The following is a 26,748-nucleotide window of genomic DNA, read 5'->3' on the forward strand; positions in this document are numbered from 1 at the left end:
AATGGTGGGATCTACAGACTTCAGGTTGAATTTCCAAAGGAGTCTGCACCTCCATTCAAAATTTTTAGGGGTCCGCATATGAAAAATGGTTGAAAATCACTGTGTTAAGAGGTAAGCAGTTCATTCTTCCATGTGTCAACCTACATATAGCTTTCTTTGAATTTCTGTCTTCCAGGACTAATGAGTCACTGTTAGCAGCCTAATACAAAATAAAGCACCATTCACGAAGAAAGAATTAAGACACATTAAGAAAGTGTCTGCCATAAAAAGCTAGACAAACATAACTAGGTGCAGGGTAGAAACAGGGAATTGGTCTTCAAGGAGATTTTATTTTCTTTGTAAATTCTTGTACTGGTTGAACAATCTTTGCAGCCTTTCACTATCAAAGGATAAGAATTAATGAAAAAATAAGAAGCAATATTTTATTTCAAAACAGGTTTTGTGGTTTGTGTTGTACATTGGGGTGGCTTGAATGATATTCAACAGATCTTTGCAAACAAATTAACATAAATTAGATATGGCATGAGACAAAATTAGTTTCTGCTAAAATGTGGATAGTTAGATCCACCTCTATGCCAATTTTTACCCTTTAATTGGATACTGACAAGTATTTTAGTAAGAGGGTAACTTTTCAGTAAAATATCTGGGACAATGGGAGCTGAGAGATAAATTTCACTCAAAAAATGTACTCCCCCTAAATATATGGAAGTAGGCATTCCCATCTCTCAAAATGAAGCTCTTATTTTATTTTTCAGTCATCATCTATTGTTGGCTTGATTGTCACTCCTCTTCTTATTTGACCCCAGCCAATTAAACTGCAAAATGAAAAACAAGTTGAAGTTACCTGTAATTGTGTTTAAAAATATCCAGAATACTCACATAGGTTTCTGATATTCCTGAACTTCCCCTCCCCTCCCCGACACTGCAAAATCTTAAAAGACTGGCTGCTGGAAGCATAGGATTGAGGAGAGTAATGGAGAGAGCACAAGTAAGAAAAAGTCCTGTTTAAGCTCTGAGTCTTTTAAAAATGTGATATTAAACATAAGCACACACTAAGGTTTTACGTTTCCATAACTGTCTAGTTGAAGTGAAAATACGTTGATAGTTTGCTTGCTTTCCAGCCTGCATAAAGGTTTGCATTTTTTAAAGGGAAATCAGAACATCTTAAAGGAATACAACAGTTAAATATTTGAGGTCACAGCATTTCTCAGAGTGTAACCTGAACACTGAGCTGACACTCACATAGTTTATACCACTTGTACAAGGTTATGCAAAATCTTCCCTCTTCCACTTCCCTTTACACACCCACTGCTTTATTAAAAATCCACTCTTTCCATTAGCTTAAGGTGCAGAGAAAGTTTTTAAAAAGACTGCAACATCACATTTTCAGCCAAGAGGTGATGCATATAATTGATGCAACTGCCTTTAAGATTCTCTCAACTCCTTGAAGGGAGCCATGTAAGAATTGGATATTAATCCTGAACTTGTCTGCCACAACTCTAGGCTCTCACACCTTTCAAAATAAGTCCCAGAAAAATAGTAAAACTGATAAAAATGGAATTGAAGTAATTAATCCATCATTTCTAGCAGTTGTAGGCTGAAGCCCAGTTATAGCAGAGCCATACTCAGGCCCTATATGTCCCTAGTGTGGGGTTGCTGCATTATGCCTATTTGTCCATTGTCCTTGTTTTGACCCATGTCTCTTGCTGTACAGGATTTTACTTTTATATCCCAACTGCCACGCCCTCTGTGCTCTCATTCACTGCCCTAGAAAGCCTGAAGGGAATGTCAGAGGCAGAGTTCTCTTCCCCTTTCTCCATACCAGCTGTGTCATTCTCTTCTTCCTAATTAGATCGACCCAGTTTCTTTGTTCTTTACCCCTCCCCTCTATTTCTTCCCTCTTTCAGTTCCTTCCTTGCCTGGTTGTTTTTTCTCCTTCCCCTACTACTACAGTACAGTTGGCAACACATGAAAAAATATGCTACAAACAATTCTAGTAAAAGGGCACCTGAGAGTGCCAGCACCAACAAGACGACATCTGTGAGCATTTTGGTGAAATAGTTTTGTTTCAGAGGGAAGAAAAACAAAGGAAAGATGCACCAAATGCATATAAAATCTAATGGCTAACAAGCCACAAATTTCACAATTCATTGCTGGAAAATGTTACTTATCTTCTACTCACATAGCCCTCTTTCAGCTTCCTCTATTTCTATCTTGGTGCACATTCTTTTCTTGTCTGCTTAGAAAGTGTTTGCTCCTCCGCTAACTACTTAGTAGCTACTTCAATAGTCTCTACTAGCTACCTCTCTACTGAAGGCATGTGGTTCCCATCTCTGCCTGCTGCGGAGCTCACCTGCAGGGACCATTACAGAAAGGGGTAGCTGCCAGCCACAGGGATACAGAAAACTATCTGACTTTCTCAGGTGTTCAAAGCCCAGTATTCCCTAGCCAGATGAGTACCAGGAAGTATGTGACCATACCTTTATTCTACTTCCTTCAATAGGAAGTCTACACAGAAGATATAGGGGACAGGACTGCAGTGTTTCTAGGCTAGCTTTATTCTCTTACTAAAATATTTACCCAGCATTGCTCAGGTCCTTAATTTTTGTTTTCCTTCATTTGAGTCATTGCTCTGGGGTGGGGCTGGGGATGAGGGGTTCAGCATGCAGGCTTCCCTAGGGAGAGAGAACTACGCCAGCTCTCTTTCACCATAGCAGCTTGGGACCAGGTGAGAAGTGCCTCTTCATTGCCACTGCAGATACAGTGGGCATAGCTGAGGGAGGAATACATGTCCTCCAGCTGGGGCAGGTTCAGGTTCATCTGCCCCCTGTTCTCCTCAGATTGAAGAATGGAGAAAACTATGCATTTTCTCCTCGCTCCCAGATGAAGGGGCAACAGCCAGCAATATTCCCATATGAATGTGGAGGGAGACTCGGGACTGGATGCCCCCAGCGAGCCCCTTTCATCTGCCTGGTGATTGTCTCTCTTTTCTGTATGGTTTTATGCATTCGCATACGCATGGGAAGGGGAGCTTCACCTCCACTCAACCAAACCCTTACCATGCTTCTTATGATAAGGAGCTGTATGCTACGTTTGGTGGTCCTAGCGCTTACCATTTTGGAGGAGTTCTTGAACAAACAGATGGGTGGACAGACTAGCTCGCTTGCTCACTAACTCTCTCAAATATATATAATAGATGGGATCACAGAATATACATTCTAGGAGGCCAGTTGCTTGAAGAGAAGCCAGGCAATAAGCTTAACTAAGACCCATCAGACATATAGCTCCCCAATTCCTGGGATCCTATTACAGGATGCTTTTGGTGCCCCACCAGCCATATTATTCTTATCTGTGATGGCCAATAAAATTGATACCTCCAGAGAAAAAGTTCCTTGGAAGAAGTCAGTGTCTCTTTGTTTCCTTGTCCTGTCCACCACACACACTTTGCGAAGTGGCAGTAGTAGTCACAGGCAGCTGAAACTGCTGAGCCCACATCAGCAGACTGAGAATTACTGCTTTAAGACAGACCCAGTCTTACAAGGTACTGTATCCTTAACTTTAATTTGGTCTTTGGCATCACTGGGTTAAGAGTCCCCGCTGTTAGTATTACTGTAGTATGACATCAAGTCACAATTCACAGCATCCGAAAGTTTGAGCTTAACATTAAGCAACACACAGTCTATGAAGTACTGAATTTTTCTTACTCCCCTTAACATTTTTGAAAAAAAGTGGTGTCCCATAGAAATTGTGACTAGGTGCTTTGAGAATTTACAGGAATAAAAATGAATTCTACAGCAGAGACGGACAGTATTGGTATCAGTGCAACACAGTAGCATCAAGGGTTATTTTGTCATTATATTGCGAACTTACCGCCAGTGTTTCTCAACTCTTCTACTAAGGGCAATTTTTTCTCCTACTTCTGTGCACACGGGGTTAGTCAGCACTATCTTGCCCAAATCAGCCTTCACTGCGCTAACTCTTCCTCCAGTAGACAAGGATCCTATATTTACCATTAGAACTTCATTCTTGGATAGTTTTTGCACCTAAAGCAAGATATAAAAAATTCTGTAAATTTTATTTTAAATATGTAAGTAGCTTAAGATGTTAATAGCGTTTTGCAGATAATACTTTAAACGAGAAAAAAAAACAAAAAACATGTTCTCTCACTGCTACTGCCTGATTACCAAAGAAAAATACCAACAGAAAGGAAGGCAAATATCAAAATGTCAAGCACTATGTCCCACAAGGGGCTGAGGCTCAGGGATTCCTCCAACAGCAGAACAAACCGACACTTGCACTCCAGCCCCATGGAGGGGCGCCAATGCTCAAAGACTTGCTAAGGGGCTGAAGCACGAACACCACCTTCACCCCGCTGCCGGGAGAAGATCCGAGATTTGGTGACCCCCCTTTCCCCCAAGGGGAGATCCAGCACCTCAAGTTGTGATAGTGGGGAACAGGTCAGTGAGAGTTTATTTGGGGGGTGGGGGGAGGGAAGAGAAGAGAGAGTTCTCACTCGTTCGTGGGCCCTCACCTGCTTTTTCTGTGAGTCAGGGTAAGGATGTAAGCAACTACTCAACTACCTGATAAGCACAGGCTTATCAGCTAGTTGAGTCACTACTCAACTAGTTGTTCTCCCCCCACTGCCACCTCTGTACTGGAGGCAGCAAGGGGCGGGGGGGAGGAGGGAGGAAGGGAGAAGAGGGGGAGAGAGAGCAGGAGCTGGTCCCCCCCAGCACCATTTCTGCAGGAGAGCAGGGAAGGCAGAGGTCCAGTAGGGGAAAATGGCACAAGGACTGAAGCACTTGCACCAGGTCCCAACTGCTGCGCCTCTGCCTTTTAAATGTAGTAAGAGCCACACAGGGCTGCTTCAGTCCTCGCTTGCCCCAGGTTCCCTGTTGCACCTCTGCCTTTTAAATGGCAGAGGCACAGAGGGGATGGCAAGTGCCCCACCCCCTTATCCACTAATCAATTAGTTGATAGAAATTAGTAGATGAATTTAACATTCCTAGGTCAGGGACTCCTGACTGAAGAAAGGTTCCCCTTCCCCAGTTTTAAAATAGGTAGAAATAGACTAACCTTTGCAGCTTTCTTGTCTCCCTCAGTGCGCACACCTAGCAGTCGCCTAAGCAAGAAATAGGAAATTTCTAGCTCTGTGAATATTTCAGGGAGTGCTCCAACTGCACCAAGAACCTGTCCCACCATTCGATCAGCCCGACATAAAGTTGGGTCAATTTTAGTGCCCACACCTATTAGAGAACAAGATAACTTCTGAGGAATAATTGAAAATTAAATATCAAATTTACATGCAAATATATTTAAAGGAGACCTATACATGCAATTAACCATTATTCTTAGCAACATACTGAACAACCCCATTTCCCAGCTGAAGATGGACGTTAAGAACATTAGGAACTGAACTACCTTGTGTATACTATTTAACAGCATAATTCTAACCAGCTCTAATATAGTGTCCCAGGATTCATCATGCTGGTGGCAGCACAGACAACAGAGTTTGATGAAGCTCAACCAATGTAATTTAGATAAATAGCTAAATTGTACACTGTTTGGCACTATTTTATAAAGCTTCATTACATACATATATATGTAATTACATTTTATTTATTTTTATATATATAATATAAAAAGACATATTACATACATATATATATAAATAAAAGTACACAACTGTTGTGGGAATCACACATTAGGATTTAATGTACATTTTAATATTTTTTTTAATTTTTCCCCTCTTTTTAGGAAACGTACTGTTATCAGAAACTCTCCAAGTTTTCAAAAAATTAGCAAGAGGAGAAAAATGTCTTCATTAAACAAACACTCTTACCAATTAGGCCTCCTGGAGCAGCATACTGTAAATCATTATGTTCTGCAAAAAGTGATACAATTTTGGAAAAGATTGGCTTGCACATGAGTTTTCCTTCACTGTCCTTGGAGACAATACCAGGTCTGACTTCAAGTTCCTGGCCTACCTAAGTATAATGGAGAAAAGGTGGTCAGATATTTCTGTTTTACCAGAGTACAAAACTAGCTGTGGTGAGAGAGAAGAGTTATTTTTCCAAGAGTCACATGAATATTAACAGCAGTGGGCTGTTGGATCATACAATTACAAGTACTACCTGGAATATCAACACAACTTTTAAAAAGCTGTTACACCCAGGTAAAAAAAAGGCAGCTATTCTCCCTTCAAATGTTAAATAGGATGACAACTTAAAATTTAAATGTTGGGCCTAAAACTAATTTATTTTAAATTTAAAATGTTTTCTTGCAATCCGAAACACTTAGGTCACTGAACTAGTGTACCAAAAAAACAGAGCAACTAAGAAATTGTGTAAGAGGTGTATGAACTTTATCATTTTAGTTTTCCAGCTTAATAATCAAGGAATACGGATGTTATTTTTAATATACAGAAGAGACCTGAAAACTTGTTTTGTTGATAGTACTCCATGCCAAAGCAGAGCATTCAATCATGCGTACTTTTAATGTGGAGATTGAGTGCATAGCTAACACACACTCCTTATCTTCATTTAGATTTATCAGCACCTCTCTAACTCCACCTTTTTAAATAATTTACTAAACAAGTATGCACATGCAAGATGGAGAAACTGCACCCTCATATTCATTGTAAGGCTTAGATATCAACTCTGAAAAAAAAATCTCTTGTGTCAATTTAAAAAAATATATTACTAGTAAAAAAACTAGGCATGTTAACTATAACAGAGATAGAAAACTTTTTTTGGGGGGGAGGAGGAGAGGCATTGGGCATGGTCAGTGTCATTGCTTCAGCTTCCAAATAGCAACAAGGCAAAAGGAAAACATTTTAGAACAGGACTGTAAAACCCAGTGGTTTAGCTAGGACAGGAAAAGTGAGTGGACCCAACTTTCAGGAGGGTAGGCAATGATAGGGGGCAGAGGAGGAAGGGATGGAGGGCCCAGAGAGGGCAGGAAGGATCAGGGACCCTAGCCAGAGGGAACAAGGCTGAGTGGGGCTAGCGCTGGGGCTACAGTGGTGAATTGGGGGATAGGGCAACCTCTGAACCCCCAGGTAATCCCCAGGCTCGAGGTGCTCAGGGGAGAAGACTTCGGGCAAGGGGGTGGATTCAGGATGGGGGGGAGTGAGGGCCTGCAGCAGAGGGGATTGCCCCAGACTCCATGTCCCTCTGGGAAAAGTCTTGGGAGCAGCAGTGCATGGCACTGGTGGGGAAAGCGATGTGGTCAGGCTGATGGACACACAGCCAGGGTCAAGAATCCCAGCCTGTGGGTTGGGGGAGCTCTAGTCCTGATTTGGGTGGGCCAGGATACTAAATGGGTGGCCACAGCCCACTAAAGGCCACCTGTAGCTACACCCTTGGTGAAACCACAACCAAAGTCAGGGCAACTTAGGAGCAGGAAGTACTTGAAGTTATTTTTAATTTTTTTTTTTTTAAACCACTATATACCTTTAAGTTGCTTTGTATTGTCCATGACCTATTATGCACCTATACCAGGGGTGGCCAACCTATTAAACAAAGAAAGCTGAAACAGCGGCCGAAAAAATGCGAAGAGCTGCACCAAAATTGTTGAGCAAAAAAAGAGCTCCCCACATCAGGCTCCCGCCAGCCAACACCATCTTGCCAATGCCATTTTGCTGTGCCGCACGGCTCCCCTGCGCCTAGTGAGGAGCTGGGAGCCGTCTGTAGGGGCGCATGGGGCGGCTTAGCGAGCCACACTTTCAGGGGTGAAGAGCCACATGGGGATCGTGAGCTGTGGGTTGGCCACCCCGACCTATATGATTATTACTATAATGAGGAGTTTGGCGGAAAGCAGGGGGGAGGAGTAACTGTTACCTTTAATACACCTTTTAGAATACTACCACCAGCTACACCTCCCTTAAGATCATCTACTTCACATCCAGGCTTGTTGACGTCAAAAGATCTAATTACTGAAAAGAAAAAACAAACACCATTATAAAGATATACATATGCTTAACTAGTGATACTTGATATGATGTTTACAATTCTTGTCTATTTTTTAAATCTACTTGCATCAAATAATGATGAATATTCTGCCCTGTATTCACCATGCTATTCAATCTGTTATATGCAATTATACAGATTAACACTACATGAAGTATGGGTCAAGTTAAACTGGTTACACCCAAAATATGTTAACACATCCTGTCAAGGAATATCTACTGTACTTTAAATACAATTGTAATTAATTTAGTTGTCAGACACATTTCTCAAACTAATTCATATTTAAAGATTATTCCCTGCGCCATATAATTATTAGAAATATCAGTGCATAAGGGAGGAAATAATGATACATCCAACGTTACTGGAAAGCAAACTATTCACCAAGTGGAAGAAGATTAAACCAGAGAAATATTATTTGCAAGTTTCTAAGAAAGCATTACAAACAAAATAAAGCAAAAGTAGTATTCCAGAGGTGGCCAACCCGCAGCTCTTCACCCCTGAAAGTGAGGCTCGCGAAGCAGCCCCATGTGTTCCTACAAACAGCCCCTGGTTCCCTGTGCTCACCAGGTGCAGGGGAGCACTCTGGTGTGGCAAGATGGCAGCAGCCGGCGGGAGTCTGATGTGGCCAAAAAGCCTAACCCGTGGGGCAGCAGTCTTTTCTTTGAGAAGGAGGAGCGCGCTCAACTCTAGCTGGTGGGGGGGCTCTTCTTTTTTTTTGGCTCAATTCTGGTGTGGCTCTTCACATTTTTCTGTGATTGTTTTGGCTCTCTTCATTTAATGTGTTGGCCACCTCTGTAGTAGTCTATAAGCACTATGCTACAATTTATAGTGTTCAGAAGTGAAAGGACAATATTTAAATTCCTGCACGCTTACAGTTTAAGTAAAAGTAATGGAAGAAATGCATGCTTTAAATTAAAAATCTAAACACAGTCCCATTGATATAGGAGTTTTGCCGCTGACTTCAGCAGGAAAACTCTTTTCTAAATGTTTTCTATTACATACTTGCCTGGTTTAATCCAGATTTTTTTTCCAGGAACTGTATTCTATCAGATCCTTTTAAAAATGCTGAACACTTAGAGACTTGTAAAAGACAACGACTGTTGTTTTTAGCATGATTTCTAACAGACTGACTTGAAGTTCCATATCTATACAGACTCTAGATTTCAGTATTTCATGTAAAAGACAGCTAAAATGGATGAACTGAATAGGAAGATGTTCTAGACATGAACAAAACCCAGTACTTAAACATTTATGCCCAAGTGACATGACATAATATTGAAGTGTGCCACTTAGAAAACAGACTGGAAAAAATGGATGCCAACTTATCCCACTTCTTGTGGCCTTCAAGTATACCTGTTTATTTTCAAGAGTTAACACTGCAACAGAATACAGCTCAATTTTCAGACACCACAAGTTTGTCAGTGCTTAACAGAATAATCAAATGTATGAAGAGCAAACCTGATTTTAAAAAAATTACTGCTTCCTTCCCCAGCCTGAAGAGCACTGTACAGAGCTTGAAAGTTTATATCTTCCATGAACTGAAGTTAAGGGTGTTAAATTTAGACTAACTAATTGAATAGTCAATGGGATTTCCATTGACTATTTGATTAGTCTATAAGGGCGCCTCCGTCTTTGAACTGTAGCAAAAGCCCTGCCGGGATAAGAGTGTGCTCTGTGGGGCTTCCACTTTTGAACTGTTCAAGAGCCCCATTAGGGCTCTTGTACATTTCAAAGGCTGAGGCGATGCAAGAGCCCCAGTGGAGCTCTTGTACATTGCAGAAGCAGCATCACAGCAGCAGTGGCGTGAGCAGAGACTGCTTCAGTCTCCACTCACGCCAGTTCCTGCCCCCTGCACGGACAGTGCTGGGGGGAAACCGGCTTTTGAGCCAGCTCCCGCTCTTCCCTCCCTTGCTGCCTCTCTCTGTAAGGGGCAGCAAGGAGGGGAGGGGAAGATTATCGGATAGTTGACCAGTTAGGAATGTAAGAGACTAAAGTTCTTCAAAAGAGATTACCTCAACTACCTTGTTTCTAAATACCTCATTTTCACTGCTGTTTCCACATTATATCCACATTTAAAATGCCCAAATAAAATATAATTACATAAATGAACTGGTTTAAGAAAGAGAGAAGCTTGAAATTGAAACTGTGCTAAACATTCTTCGTACATTCTTTAGAGCATTCCCCCAATAACAGCATTGTAATGAAAGGATGCTTAAATGTACAGGTGAACTTTAAACATTTACATACCAATAAGCCTTGGTTCTGATGTGAAGTCTCGCAATGGGACTGGAATTTTCTTTACTATATACTCACAAACCACCTCAATGTTGTATTTCAGCTGTGCTGAGATTGGAATAATAGGAGCTCCTTCTGCAACTGTACCTACAGAAAAATAAATAAATACAGGTTGAATCTCTTTAGTCTGGCACCCTTGGGACCTGACCTGTTGTGAACCAGAGAATTTTCTGGACCATGTGAGGCAGCATTACCAACACTTCCACTGCTTATTAGGCTGTTACAGGACATTTAGGGGTAAATTAGAGCTAACAGCACTGAACACAGAGCTAGGACTGGTGTCTGTAAACAAACTATATGGGACTGTGGGAAACTCAGCCACACCCCAAAACAGTGGACATCCGGCTAACTCAATTCATTCTGGATTGATGTTTCCAGACCAAAGAGTTCTGGACTAGAGAGGTTCAATCTGTAGTTTTACATCAGGTTTTATGGTAGCATATACCAAACTGTATGAGTGGTCATTCCATATTACAATCGCAAATGAAATTTCAGGGACAATTTCTATATATTTGTCCAAAACATAAAAGTCCATAAAAATGACAAGAGTCAGGGTCACCATTTTTTCTATTTTTTACTCTCCAAGGTAGTACAATATGGCATGTACATTGCCTATGTGTAATTCTGTGTATTTTAAATGGGAGGCCTATATAGTTTGTTCTCCAAGTCAGCTTTGGAGACAGCATTTTTCTCGGCTTCTCGTTTGATGATCAGAAGTGGTATGACATGAGTTTCAACTAGGGCTATCAAGTGATTAAAAAAATTAATCACGATTAATTGCATGTGCTGCCCATTCGAAACGCTGCAGCGACGTTTCAAAGGGGCAGCACCGCAGAAGCCCAGGATCAACTGGGCTCCCCAGCTGACCCAGACTCAGTGCAGCGCTTCCCCTTGGAAAGGCTGCACTAGGTTTCCAAGGGGCAGCACTGTGGGACCCCAGGGTCAGCTGGGGACTCCAAATTATCGCCGGCTCCACATTCCACTGCCCTTCTGAACTACCGGAGTGGCACTTCAAAGGGGCAGGGCAGCATTAACGCTTGTAATTAACGCGTTAATCCTGTCCTATGTTAATTGCAGGCGCTAACACAAATAAATCGACAGCCCTAGTTTCAACCCCTTAACCGGAGATGAACAGCGTATGTACTGAATGGGAGAAATAAAGTTGTTTATGCATGTAACGAACAGGCAGTTACCACAAAGAGGTACAAAGCAGACCCTTTGAGAAAACAGATTTGGACTTAAGATCTTAGCCCCTTGCCAACTAGACTATAAGGGCTAGTCTAAACTAGAGTCAATACAACAGTGCAGCTAGTGTGCACACTTTATACCAAAGGGAAAGAGCTTTCCTATCAGCATAATTATTCCAGCTCTCCAAGTGGTGGTAGTTATACTGGCCAGAGACCTTCTCCTGCTGACAGTACTTTCTACACTGGTGCTTAGGTCAGTGTAACTTGTGTTGCTTGGTGGTAGCTTTTCCACACCCTTGAGCAACTAAAGTTATACTGAAGTAAGCACTAGTGTGTACAAGCCTCAGGTTTTAAATTCTACAATGTGGCCAAACTGCATTGTAACCGAAATGTGGCATCTATATCTGGATGAGGGTTGTGAAAAGTGAGAGGAAACAGAGCAGACAACACGAAGACGCAATGACAGGAAAAAACTGAGATAGCCTAAAGAGAATGAAAGATTGAAAGTATTTGATGCATCAGTAGTGATTACATAGTTAAGATTGCAATGAGATTTGCATTTAAAGACAGACTAAAATGCTTTATTCATACTTTATGAATTTAATTTAACTTTCAAATCTGGCACAATAATTCCTCAGACCAATGTATGTTCTACAGTTTTTAATGAAATATTACATTTGAAAAAGATTTAAAAATTCCTCCTTTATTGAAGTTTCTTCCTGGCTTAATCACATTTGTTTGTTTCTCTAACTTCAGTTTCCACTAATTTCAAAATTCCCACAAAAGTACCTTAGACTTAGGCCACTTATGAAATTTTAAATACATGAGAAGTTGTCTCTCTTACGCAAGCCAACAATTCTGAGCTACGCAAAGGTTATATAACAGGACTTCTCAGACCTGTCAATCACATCCATTTTCTGATTCTGTTAGCCTGCTTCTACAGCTGGGCTTTGCATATACCCCTGCTGTGCCAGGGAGCAAGGCAAAGTGGGAAAGACTCTGGGGAGATGGGAAATAAAAATAAGAAGGGGTATTAGGAAAGCAGAGGGATAGGGCAGTTTGCAGGGGCACGTGGAGTTTGGGTCCAAGGCACATGGGGTGAAAGTCCAATATTCCTGAACCCAGGTTTCTACACCTGAGAAGACTCCCTTACACCTGCTGTCTTGGTCCCAGTGTGCCACAGCAACAGCATGATAGGAAGCCCACAGTATTGAGAAGATGCATGGGAATAAGGTGGGGTTTACAAAAGTGAGGATAAGCCAGAGACCGTGAAGTTCACTAGAGACTCAGATCATGTCTATACTTACTGCGCCAGAGATCAATCTCCTGGTATTTGATTTAGTGGGTCTAGTAAAGATTTAGTGGGTGCCCTCAGTTAGTGCCAGTACTTCTCAATTCACAAGGGAAGTCAACGGGAACATTTACTCCTGTCTACGTCCTACTGTGGAGACGGTGCGAAGTTCGGCTTAAGGTACATCAACTCCAGCTATGTTATTAACGTAGCTGGAATTGCGTGCCTTAAGCCAACCTTTCATGTCTAGAATAGATCTTGCCTTAGCTATTGCTATTGGTTCAGGTATTACAGTGATAGGTAGCAGTACAAATCCCTAAGATATATAGTTTGAGCTTGGTGGGCCTTGAGTGGAAGAGTAGCCGAACTCTGACAAGTCATTTGGCACTAAATGGACTATGTGTAAAGGGAAACCCAAGGAAATCTGCGAGAAAGAATATATGGGGAAGAACTAAGGACTGGCTAGAATTCAAGGTGCCTACTGGTTGAGGTAGTGAGAGTGGAAATAAGTGCCTATCAACAGGAAAAGCATCCGCAGTAATGAGAAGGGGTACTGATGACTAGAGCTCGCAAAAAAACAATTGGTGGGAGCACTTAACTGGGATACGGAAGACTAAAGTTTAAGTCCTTGCTCTGCCTGATCCTGGAGCTGTTTAATTATTATATATTCAGAAAGAGACAGACAGACTCTCTAGCCTAGTGTTTAGGTCATTCAGGTACAAGTCAAGCCATTTTATACCCAGTGAGGAGGGTCCCCCAATCTGTATGTATCTAGGAACAATTCTTAAAATCCACTCATTGTAGCACTGTGGAAACAAAATATAATGCTACTAAATCTGAAAGACAAATCTTTTTGAAATAACTAAACAACACTACATTATATTTTAAAAAGCTACAAAAGCCTGACTCATCTGCTAATTCTCTAACTGGAAGTCAGGTTGTCCTAGCCAAATAGTCTGTCATGAAATATTTTAACCCCCAGGTTGAAAAAGTTACATAGACCTGCTAGCAAAGACTGTATTTCTGTTTCTGAAAACTTACCTTGTACAAAGGCAAGAATCTGTTCATACTGTTCTTTGGCCTGGCTCTCCTTTACCAAGTCAATCTTATTCTGTAGAATTAGAATGTGTTTCAATTTCATTATTTCTATAGCAGCTAGATGTTCAGAGGTCTGGGGCTGAGGACATGACTCATTACCAGCTAGAAAGGGAGGGGAAAAAGTGATTATGTACAGTTTAATAAAAATACATAAAACCTTCAACTGAGAGCATCTACCACCTCATTGTGTGCTTTAAAAAAATTACTTGCTAATTTTTTTAATTGTTTAATGAAGAGCATGCACTAAATGCATAAAGACAAATGCCAAAAACCATAAACTTTAACGATAAGCCAAAAATTCAGGAAGCACTATTAAAGTTATTAATATTGTTTGGGTTCTACTCCCTAGGTAGTCACATTCCCCCCAACATGCTGTTACAATATTAAAACTCACTGGGGATTTGATCTATTAATATTGGGGAAGGCATTAGTGGAGGGCTCTGACAACTAGCCATTACCTTTCCTATCCCTTTGGTTTGAAAGTATTAGCACATTGGCGTTCAGGGGTGTCTAGATATCTATCCATTCAGGTTTTTTTCAGAAGTGGTGACTGAGAACTATGTTTAAATTTAGATCTCAACTTTACATTTCAGTTGCGTGTAGTTTGACACTGGGCAGTTTCATCTGGCAGTTTGTTACAAACACAGATGCAAGTTTGAGTACGTTCTAAAAAAAATATACAGTAGAGGCCCCTTTATCCAATCCTCCATTATTCGGCTTTCTAAATTAACCAAACAACTAGGGCGCACAGGTCTAGAAGCAAGCAATCTCTTGTGTGGCCACTAGAGGGTATTACGACAGTGCACTTTCCCATTCTCCAGATCATCTGAAATTCTGAGTATCCAATCTGGCCCCAGTCCAAATCAGAGATGTTAGGAAGCGAGTAATCAGCTAATCGTGTAGTCATTAGAAATTCTACCACCATCACAATCCGATACTGCAGGATTAACACTACCCCCCACTGCAGCTTTGCAGTTTAAAAGGTGAGCAGGCAGCCTGGCTCTTACTACATTTAAATTGCAGAGCTGGGGTGGAGGCAACTGCTGGACCTGGAACGAGCCAGGCTTGCTCAGTTCCAGTTTGCGCTGGGTTCAGAAGCCCCCGTCCACAGGTGTCCCAGCAGCCAGCCCGGGCTGCTGTGAACAGAGGCTGTTTCAGAGTGAGAAGTGCGGGTGAGGTGGAAGGGAAAGATGCAGTACCACAGAGACAGTGCTGGGGGGGAACTGGCTTACTCCTCCCTCCCTTTGCTGCCTCACTTACATCCCTAGTCCAAATTAGATAGAGCAGAACCCTGTTTATTCAATCTACTTCTGCCATTAATTTGCTGTATAACCATGGGAAAGTCACTTAACCTCTTAACCTAGGCTTACTGGTTAATCCAAATGACTACTCACAACCCCCACCTTCCTGCCTCTCTATCAGAGGCAGCGAGGAGGAGGGGAGAGGAGAACACACTGCTGGTGCCTGTGAGGAGCTGGCTTTTAAGCTGGGTCCCCATGATTACTGGCTCACACAGAGCTGCCTCCTCCTGCCCCTGCTTAAAGGCTGATACAGAGGCAACAGGGGGGAAGCGGGGAGCTGTCTGTGGGGAGTTCAGGCCCCCATGGACAGGGGCTGCTGCTGCCTCTGTATCAGCAGTATCAGTGTGGAGCAGCAGGGGGCTCACCGGGAGTGGGGCTGGAAGCGCACAGGCTACGTCCCCACCTCTAGGGAGTATTTTAGCAACTTTTTTGCGGCTACACTAAAATAAACATTATCTAACATCCTTATTATAGACTGTGTAAAAAGACAGTCAAGCGTCTGTACACTCTATTTTGTCAAGTGTCTTGGTGATCTATAGATGAAAGACTAATTAATTAATACATAATTATGTCTGATAAAACCACATCATAATACACAGTTGAATTTATTTGGTGTTACACTAATCTGATTTGAGAGCAGGTGCGTAAGTTCTCCCTAAATCAATCTTTCAACAGAAAGACAGGCCCAGATGGAGTCCTTTAATTCTGTTCACATCACAATGGTTTTATCATCACTTCCCACCTCACCCCATCCTATCCCCTCCTCTCTTGGACATTGATACTACATATTTATACTAATAGCAACGGCAGGTAAAATAGCTGAGAGAAAAGCCTGCTCAAATAAGCCTAAGCATCTAGATTTATCATACAAGTAAGAACAGTCCCAAAATTTCATCTCAACCCACCACTTGCTTGCCATCATACCAATAGCTAAATATCGCTTCAGCTATTGAACTAGTGAAGGTGCTAAAATTCTGTTGCACAATTTCAAACCTATCTATTAAGATGGTACGATATTCTCTTCATAACAGCTTTTCACAAGATTTAATGACAATCACAATTTTTCTAATAGCTGGTCCTCATTACCTTTTGTATTTTATTTTCAATATTAAGTTATTTATAACATAATACAACATGAAGCTCAAATTCTATGCCCAAATTTTACCTATCAAAAGTAGCGCTGCATCCATGACTGCCGCACCGTTCAGCATAGTAGCCATCAAGATATCATGGCCCGGACAATCGACAAAAGAGACGTGTCTATTGCATAAGAATGGCAAACACAAAAGCCAGTTACCACCAATTGAACTGACTGGTTTGCATGAAATGATGTGTAAGCACACCATTAAAGTATGTACAAAAACTGTACAATTGAATTAGAACAATTAGATCAGTCACCTGACTAGTTTAAAATTCCCTTTGGTCCCAGGAATGTCTGTAGTGAACTCATCTGGCGTATTACTTCCACAGGACCGATAACACTCTGGTCGGGAGCAACTGGGGTCATCAAGTTTGTAGATCTGTAAGTATAAAAAAAGGTGGAAAAGAGGCTTAACCCAACAGTGGTCAAATAAGTACTTTCACACAGAACAGACAAACTAGGTACTGTACATTTAGTTTCATAGTAATGACGACTAACCTTAGCGTTGGCATAACCCAGCTTGATAGTGATATTTCTTTCCAGTTCATTTTTGAATCTAACAGTGTGAACTCCAGAAATAGCTTTTACTACCGTTGACTTTCCATGGGCCACATGACCAATTGTGCCTACATTTTAAAAAGCAAAAATTAATCAACGCACAGTTTGTGCAACATTCTTCTACAAATAACACACAGAGAATTGTCAATCTTTCAACATCAAGGTTTGCAGTTTGCACAGGACGCTTGTAAGCATAGCCCTGCAGGGTATAAAATTTGTATCCATATCCGCATCTGTATGCACAAAAACGAGCTGTGGATATTAGCATCCACATCCACAGATGTGAATACCCACAGATATCCGCATATTTGCAGGGTTCTGGGTACAAAATCTGTATCCGCATTCGTATCTGCAAAAATTAGTCATGGATATCTGCATACACATCTGTGGATGCGGATATTCGTGGATGTAAAGTGGATAACCGCAGATCTGCAGGGCTCTATCTGCAAACCTTTGGATCCTATGAGTCCAGAGCTTCTATTGTAAGCATGTACAGATCTCTTAACTAGCTTTTTACAGCAACTTAACACAGTAACCTACTGATCTTGAAATGAGCTGTGTGGACAGAGCTGTACATTCACATGGAGATCATTTCAAGATCAGGACTTTACTCAGGCAAAACACCTTTCACTTAAGAGCACTCCTACCAAAACCCCCAACAAAATGCCACCTCCGCTTTAACTAAAAAATGTCATTCCCAAGATCTTATACTGCCTTAGTCACCTTGTTCTGTAGTGGCCTTCCTTCAATGTAAGAACTTGACAGGTTTCCTTTGGCAGGCTGTTAACACTCATATTTAAAAGAACACTGCCTATTAGTGTAGGCCTAATGATCATTTTTATAAAAATAAATGTCAATACAAGTGTTTATTAATTTTCTGTTTTATTAAAACAGTTTTTCTGTTTGGATTTTCCTGAGTAGAATTTTTAATTAAAACTTTCCAGGTCTATGCACAACAGTAGGTATGCGTTATACTAATATTTGTGATCAACTTTACTTTTCTTACCTATGTTAATTGTAGCTTGTCGGCTGATGACTTCTGGCGAAAGAGGCGTGAGCTTGGAAACATTCTACATAGAACAGATTTCATAATTTATTTTCAACACACCTAAGTGTTCAGAGACTGCCCAAAAGGCAGACACAACATTTATCTAGTAATTATTCTGTTTAAAGTATTTATAATATCTCTAAGAATTCATAATATTAGGGATTCCCCTCCCCTTTTTTTAAAAGGGTGAAAGGAAGAAACTTCAAAAAAGGGTAAATATATGCTACCCAGCATATACAAATTGAAGAGGACAAAATTAGCAAGCAAACTTTTAGTCTACAAGAAAAAACAAACCAATGTGGATTGTTTAAAATAGCAGTTTTTCCTCAATCTGCTTATTCCCATCTGATGTAGCATAGACAAGTTTTGTCATCCAAAAATGTCCTATCTTATAGAATGCTTATACGGTCCAAAAAAACATATATAGCTTTGCAATATATATGAATTATATCATGAAAGTGCTGGCATCTATATGAGTGTCCTCTTATTTTACCTTTGAAACTATTCATAACTCATGAGGTCCTGATCTTATACCATGTTCCATGGGGGTGAATCCTTGGACCTCCTAGTGTACTCTTGTAGCCATCCAGAGCCCTACTCAAGTCAACAGAGCTCTGTATGAGCCAATGTCAATGCAGGATTGAAGCCTCTGTTTGTACGTTAGTGGGATGTGCAGGTAGAAGCAGGTGGGAGCCAGTGCTTGAGGAAGCCAGCTTTCTCCCTGGCTGTGTCTAGACTGGCAAATTTTTCCGCAAAATCATCTGCTTTTGTGGAAAAATTTGCCAGTTGTCTACACTGGCCGCTTGAATTTCCGGAAAAGCACTGACGATCTCATGTAAGATCGTCAGTGCTTTTCCGGAAATACTATGCTGCTCCTGTTCAGGCAAAAGTCTTTTTCCGAAAGACTTTTGCGCAAAAGGGCCAGTGTAGACAGCACAGTAGTGTTTTCTGCAAAAAAGCCCCGATCACGAAAATGGCGATTGGGGCTTTTTTGCAGAAAACCGCGTCTAGATTGGCCACGCACGCTTTTCCGCAAAAAGTGCTTTTGCGGAAGAGCATCCTGCCAATCTAGACGTGCTTTTCCAAAAATGCTTTTAACGGAAAACTTTTCCGTTAAAAGCATTTTCGGAAAATCATGCCAGTGTAGACGTAGACCCTGTGAGTACTTTCTCCCCTGTGAATACTGTCCTCTGATACACAGGCAGGAGGAGGCTCTGTAGAATCGGTACATGCAGGTAGCTGGCTTCCTGTATGTACTGTCTGCCCTCCACCCTCTGCACTGCTGCCTCTCTGGGAGGTAGCAAGAGGGAAGGGAGACAAGGGGCTCCATGGGAGGTGGCATGCACAGAGAGGCATTTTAAAAGCTGGCTACTCGTACATGTCAGCTCCCGCTTGCTGCCTCCCTGCACTGCTGCCTCCGTGGGAGAAGTGGCAGGCAGCTACACAGGAGCCAGCACGTGCTGAAGCTGGCTCCTCTTCTCCCCCGCCACCTCCGATACGGAGGCAGCAAGAGTGTTATGTGTGCATGTAGTAGTAAGGATTAACTGATAAACCCAAATGTATCAGTTAATTGTGTAAACGATTACATGATAACATCCCTAATGGACACATACATTCACATATAAGGCTGCTGATGTGGACTGCACATCGCAGGCACTAATGATGTTTATTTGGGAAGGTATGGAAAGTTCTATGTAGAGTATGAAAATAAGTTTACACTTAACATCAGTTGCACAAGAGCCTGAGATTATTCATGACGTTTTAAAGGAAGCCACCCATTTAGTAAGTTCTTTTCTTTACTGTAAAATAGATTTTGTCCATTTAATGAGCCTGTTCAAAGAAACACATGCTTACTTAACCTGCCATGATTAGTCAGTCTCTAAGTGTAGGAAGTGTCCTGCAGATGGCACTGTGCAGGAAGATGACAAGTTGAAGAGAGGTAAATTTTGTAGTTATTGAGACTATTCACAGAACATTAAGTTAAGCATGTGTGTACATTTTGCCAACAGTGGCACTTAGAACTGGACTTAAACTAGCCCTTTATAAATCTGAATACAAGTATGAAACAAATTTGGGAAAGGACTTGAAATTTCAGATATTTCCAATCTGACTTCCTAGCTACACACATCATCTCTCTTCACTTCACAGGAGCATTATCAGCGAGGCCTGGGGAAAATTTAAGATCCCCCACAAAAGAATCATGACTACACTCGCATTTTATTATTTGTTAACATTAAGCATACTTGGGATGTTGTACAACATAAGAGTCCTTACCCCAAAGATCTTATGAATATTAATTTATGAACTACTGAAGACTATTATATAATGGAGACTAGCTCAAGAAATAAACAAGGACACCACCAGTTCAATTAAAGCCCACATAGGTAGCAATTGAAAGGTCTTCTGATATATTTGAACCTCTTTAACCTGGGATACAGTGTATGCCAGATTGAAGAATTTGCCAGGCCAGGGAGGGGTCTGCACATGAGGGGGACAGAAGTGAGGCTCCCTGACACTCCCAGGCACCACACTGCCCATGCTATGGGAGCAGAGGGGAAAGGCCTCAAGGGAAACGCATCCCTGCACTGCCATTCCCCCAGCTGAGGGGGAGAAGCAGGAGAGCAGTGGTAGCATGCAGAGCCACTTCCTCCTCCATAATAAGGGTGTTCCCAGATTAGGGACACCCAGTGTATGGAGATTTGTGTGTGTCTCTATTACAACCTATATGACAGATTGCCACATTGAAATTAGACTAAAATTGTTCATTTTGGTGGCCTCAGTGGTGTCCCAAACGGTTGAACAGACTCCATGAGTTTCCCCAGTACATTAGGGTAAAGGATAACTTTTCATCATCACTAAATACTGTATTTTCTGCGGGTTAGAGGACTTCCACTCTTGCTACTGTCAAATCAGCACTAAGAGCACCACTCGCACACACAGGTTGCAAGATAAAAAGGTGCGGACACTGACGAGGGTCCCATAAGACAAAACGCGCTCTCAGCACCATGCAGCCTTCCTCGTTACGGATGGGCTCTGTCACGACTAAACCCTGGCGTCAGGCCTCGCATCACGCCTCAAACACCCCAAACTGCAGATTTCTCCCGGGCAGCCTGGGCGCTGACTCCCCCCCCCACCCCCACCGCCCCTCCGATGTTATTACCAGCCCCACCCCCACCGCCATGATTCGTCAGCCGCAGGATCCGCGCTCCCCTCATCCACCCACCCCGCGCCGCCCCCACCATTCGGTGGCATAACCCCCCCCCCCCCCGCGGCCCCCGCCCCACACCCCGGCGGCGCGACACGGGGCCGGCTCCTCGCCCACCCCCAGACGGGCCTCGCGGCGGCAGCTCCGCTCCCAGAGCGCGCGCTGGACCCCCCCGCCCCGCTCCTGCCCCCGGCGAACAGGACCCCGCACCCGCGGGCCCGGCTCTCACCAGGGTGGCCAGGTCCTGCCGGGAGAGGTGCGGCTGCCCCAGAGTCACTCCCGCCTCGTCCCCCGCCATCTTGCCCAAGAGGAAGTGAGGAGCCGGGCGCGACCGCCTGAGCCCGGCGCTCTGGGGGCTGGAAGCGCCGCCCGCTCCGAGTTCGGCGCGGCGCGCTACGCGGGAAGCTCCTGGTCCCGGCCTCGGCCCGCTCGGCCCTTCGCTGTACCACGGCAGGAGCGGATCGGCGCGGTAGTGGCGCAGGCGGGCGGCGGGGCAGCCCCGAGAAGGCCCCCGAAGCCGGGTGATGCAACCGGCGCCGGGAAAGCGAGCAGCCCCACGTGCGCGCGTCGCGAGATCGCTAGACGCCGCAGACCGGGCGCGTGCGCTGCCTCAGTGCGCAGGCGTCGCTAGCCCAAGCTCCTCAGCTGAGCGCTAGGGAAAGCGCATTGATGGCCAAGTGGCGCCTTGCCACGCGCGTCCCGAGAGCAACGTGACTCCTAGGGACAGCTTTGCACCCCAAGGGGTGGCCGGGGGACCGTGTAGTTGAACTCCGTGTATTTGAAGCTCACAAGTTGGGTTCCTCTCTCCCTCCAAAAACATTAGACTAATTTAAAAATCGTTTAAAATAATAATAAATTGTGTGGGCTATATACATAGTGGTCTTCTGGTTTTCGAGCCTGTTGGGTTCGCGTTTTTAGTCTTCTAAGCAACCCTGGTGGGATGTCAGACAGGTGGGTAGACATTAGGCCTGGTCTTCACAAGCAAGTTAGATCAATTCAACTATATAGGTCAGCCATGGTCAACCTGTGGCTCAGGAGCCACATGCGGCTCTTCCCCGCCCCCCTTTAAAGTGCAGCTCGCGAAGCCTCTCCCGTGACTCGCAAAGCCACCCCTAGAAATGGCCCCCAGTTCCCTGAGCTTTTTTTTTTTTTTTTTTTGCTCAACTTTTTTCCTCTGGCTCTTTGCCTAAAATGGGTTGGGCACCCCAATATGGGTCAAGAGTGTAAAAAATCCATACACACTCCCATCAACTTTATTAAGCTTGTCTCTAAGGATACGTCTATACTACAACACTATTTTGAAATAACAAGCACTATTCTGTGTAGACTAATAGTCTATTGTGTAGGCTATACAGTAGGCAAGTTACGTCTATACAGTAGGCAAGTTATTTTGAAATACAGGCAGTCCCCGAGTTACGCGCATCTGACTTACGTCGGATCCGGGACGAGAAAAGCTGCTCCCCGTCTCCCTGGTCTGCTGCGGGAGCCAGCAGACCAGGGAGACGGGGAGCAAAGCCGCGCAGGACCCGGGCCGGACCCGCGGCTGCTTCCAGATCAGCTGGAAGCACCGCGGGTCCGGCCCCGGGTCCTGCGCAGCTTTGCTCAGCGTCTCCCTGGTCTGCAGCTGGTTCTGCAGCGTCTCCCTGGTTCAGCTGATCTGGAAGCGGCCGCGGGTCCGGCCCCGGGTCCTGCGCCGCTTTGCTCAGCGTCTCTCTGGTCTGCAGACCAGGGAGACACTGAGCAAAGCCGCGCAGGACCCGGCTGGACCCGCGGCGCTTTCAGCGGCTGAATCTGGATGCCAGTTCCGACTTACATACAGATTCAATTTAAGAACAAACCTACAGTCCCTATCTTGTACGTAACCCGGGGACTGCCTGTAGTGTGAAAATACTGACAAGCTGGAGGACTTTTCTAACTCCTGTAACCCTTATTGTATGAGGAATAAGGGAAGTCAGAGGAAGAGTGCTCTATTTTGAAGTAAGTGCTGTGTGGATGCTCCTTATTTTGAAATAAGCTTTTGAAATAAGATATTCAATTGACGTAGCTCAATTTGCATTGCTTATTTTGAGTTAAGCCCTGCAGTGTAGACGCACTGTTAGGGTATGTCTACACTTGCACCCTCTTTTGAGAGAGGGATGCAAATGAAGACATTTGAAATTGAAAATGAAACCAGGATTTAAATATTCCACACTTCATTTGCATATTTGCATTATGGCGATATTTTGAAATAACAGATGCTGTTAAGATGTGGTTATTTCGAGAGAAAATCCCTTCTCTCGAAATAACCCTTATTCTTCATATAATGAAGTTTACCAGTTATTTCGAGAAGGGATTTTCTCTCGCAATAACCGTGTCTTAAGAGCGTCTTATTTCGAAATAGCGCTATTTTGAAATAGCATCATAACGTGAATATGCAAATGAAGCACGGGATATTTAAATCCCAGCTTCATTTGCAATTTCAAAAGTCCTCATTTGCATCCCTCTCTCAAAAGAGGGGACAAGTGTAGACATACCCTAAATCCCAGTGGAGACAGTGTTAAGTTGATGGAATACTTCTGTTGACTTAGCTACTGCTCCACTATGCCAATGGGAAAGCCTCTCCAGTTGGCAGATGTAGATCTACACATAAGCACTACAGTGGTGCAGCTTCTGCTGTTGTAGCTTTTTCAGTATAAGACCTCCCTCCACCCTTATTTAAAGTTGCGATTCTCACCTGATTTCTACAGGAAGAATATTAAGTACTGTTATTTACAGTATTGCTGTAGATGTGTTGATCTCGGACTACCTTTTGCACACCTGAAGAAGAGCTTTGTATAAGGGCAAAAGTTAATCTCTTTAAGTTGGTTCAAGAAAATATGCTACCTTGCCCTCCTTGTCTTCCAAATATGAAATTTGGTATAAATTCATGCTTATCTGTAGTGGAGCTTTTTCAAAGTGAACACATTTATATGTGGTAGCAACCAGGGACCTCAGAGCAGGATCACATATTGTACTAGGTGCTGCACAAATATATACATGAGAATCCTTGTCCCAAGGAATTTACCATGTAAGTATGTAATGTGACTTTTTTAAAACAGCAATTGCAATGAAGTGTGTCAAATTTGTATTAAAAATTGCATATAATAAAAGAATAAATATAGTACAGGGACTGCTCTTGACAGGATATAAACTATTATACAGTAAATTAAGGTATATGGTTTTTAGCTTGGTTCTATACATAGGATACATTACATTACAAAACTGATGCTTGCTAAATGAGCATTGTTAAACATTCCAGTTATAAATACTGTTATTTCACAGGTGAGTCTTTTGTATCTGATTTCTTGTTGATTGGGCACTATATTCTTCATTTTTATTACTTCAGCACCCACAGGATTAGAGGCCCATTTTTCTGTGTCCATCAGATCAAACCTGGTGCTATAGTCTGTCAGAGTATCTCTACACTGCCACCCTAGTTCGAACTAGGGTGGCTAATGTAGGCATTCGAACTTGCAAATGAAGCCCGGGATTTAAATATCCCAGGCTTCATTTGCATGTTCCCGGGCGGGCGCCATTTTTAAATGCCCGTAGTTTGAAGTACCTGCCCGTGGCTACACGTGGCACGGACTAGGTAGTTCAAATTAAAGCTGCTAATTCGAACTACCATTATTCCTCCTGCAAGGAGGCAATGTAGACATTGGCAATGTAGACTAGGGTGGCAGTGTAGACATACCCTGCGTGAAGATGTAGCTGTGGCAGGCTTAAGGGCTGGGCCTAGTCTAAGGCAAGATTCAATAGATGAGTGTAACAAACAATAGGATGAACTATTGGTGGGAGCATGAGGATAAAAATTATAGCAACAGTTGGTTACATACATTATAGCTATGAGCACATCTGGACTGAATCATGTAATTTAATTTATGGTATTTATAAAATAATAATTACACAAATATATATTAGTAATTTCTGATGGCCATCTATCTGATGTCACTTTTAAATATCAATTTTTTTGTTTTACTATTTCAATTATTACTTATTACAGTATTATTACTACTGTGGTTGGCCATGTATAGAACATAAAAGAAGACATGGTCCCTGCCCCAGTTTACATAATAATATGGAATATTTAAAATCAATCTAAAACAACCAGATGCTGAAAAAAGAAAAACAAACTAACACCTTTGTGATGCGATTCCTGGGATGAAGCCAGGAGCTGTGGGACTGCTTGTGCCTGCTTCACTATCCAGGCTGGGCTGTCTCTCACAATGCTTTGCTTTGCTAATGACAAACACCACACCCCTCCAGGAACTTTTATCACTGAGCACAACAGCATGTGGAACCCCACATTCCTCAAGAGGAGCACTGCAAGTTTATGAATTGGTTCACTATTTCATCAATGGAAAATGCTCTTTATAAACCTGAACAGATTTACCAAATGCTTCAGGCAAACACAATAGGAAAGATAAACAGTAAAACAATGTTGTTGATTAAAAAAAATAAAAAAAGATTTAAGTGATTACTAGGAGGCTACACCCTCTGCTTGCTATGCATGCCTATCCCCCTCTCTCTGATTGCTTTCCCTTTGCTAAGAGAGCCTGTTGATGCTGATGACATCATTCTATCGTCTGGCAGGAAAAGCTTTTTTATATATATAGTGAGAGATAAGTGATAGGTCAAAAGTCAGAACAATTACCAAAAGAAAAGGAAATATAAGTGCACACACAGTCTAAACTCTCAACCCTATTAGACTGGGTAACAATTAAATTAAGCCGTTTTTCTCACCCTACTGAATATTGCAGTTCATAGAACACAAGTTTCACTCTTGAAACCTGTGCCAGTCTCCTCTGTCGGCTCCTTCAATCTTCTCAGTGCTTTTGTTGCTTGAAGCATAGGTGGGGAAAGGTGAAAGGGCATGTGTGGCGTTACTGTATTTTGTTTTATATCCTTAATCCATGTGCTTGGAAAACACAGCTCCAAGCATATCTGGTGAACATTGCGGAGTCACCAGGCACGGTAGAACAATTCCCCTTATGTGGCCTTGTGCAAGTGAGTCAATGCATTATTGCTCCCTTGCTGGACAATGGCTATTGATGGTTGTTTAACACCTGTACTGGTATTGGTTACTTTCCTTGCTGTTGTCTCTCCAGAGCTTAATAGCTGGCCAATTCCCCAATTTACAGCATGCTATAGTGACAAAAAACATAACTTCATAACTTCATAGGCACTAATGATATATATATTTAGATGGAACATAGGTTTCTATAGATCATAATCTTTCCCTTGGTCATACCTCACATAACATGCTTTATAGGCCATATCATAATTATACAAGATGAAGAATATGGGGATTTTAGGGCACTCCCCAATGTATAGATTGCAGCCCTGATCTTGTAATAGGAGCTGTCTGGGACATTTAATAAAAATACAAATGTCTGCCTAAACAGATCTGATTGCAAGATTCAGGCCAAAGCAGGCAACCCTTACACTCAGAACTCTTGCCTTTCTCTTGTGAAATAACTAACTTCTCTTTCTTGATTTAAATCCATCCCCAAAACAACTTTTTTCTCCTCAAATCCTGTTTTGCTAATCTATCTCAGTGAGAAATATTAAATGGAAAATTAAAACTTTATGCACTATCTTGAAATTAATGCTGGACACATGTAATTTTATTATTT

At 42.6% G+C, this 26,748-nt stretch overlaps 1 protein-coding gene across 1 annotated transcript; it reads right to left on the reverse strand.

Moving 5' to 3' along the window:
* Positions 1–408: 408 nt before the first annotated feature.
* EIF2S3 (eukaryotic translation initiation factor 2 subunit gamma) lies at positions 409–21,600 on the reverse strand. The gene is made up of 12 exons (XM_075913296.1): positions 21,324–21,600; positions 17,848–17,911; positions 16,782–16,909; positions 16,541–16,662; positions 16,308–16,402; positions 13,785–13,943; positions 10,218–10,352; positions 7,842–7,936; positions 5,843–5,987; positions 5,077–5,246; positions 3,871–4,043; positions 409–815 (listed from the first exon to the last, which is right to left on the reverse strand). The coding sequence occupies exons 1-12, from the start codon at positions 21,390–21,392 to the stop codon at positions 752–754; spliced, it is 1,419 nt and encodes a 472-aa protein (XP_075769411.1). The 5' UTR covers positions 21,393–21,600; the 3' UTR covers positions 409–751.
* Between the last annotated feature and the right edge of the window lie 5,148 nt (positions 21,601–26,748).

This window comes from Pelodiscus sinensis, chromosome 1, assembly GCF_049634645.1.
Source record: "Pelodiscus sinensis isolate JC-2024 chromosome 1, ASM4963464v1, whole genome shotgun sequence".
NCBI classification, from domain to species: domain Eukaryota; kingdom Metazoa; phylum Chordata; order Testudines; family Trionychidae; genus Pelodiscus; species Pelodiscus sinensis.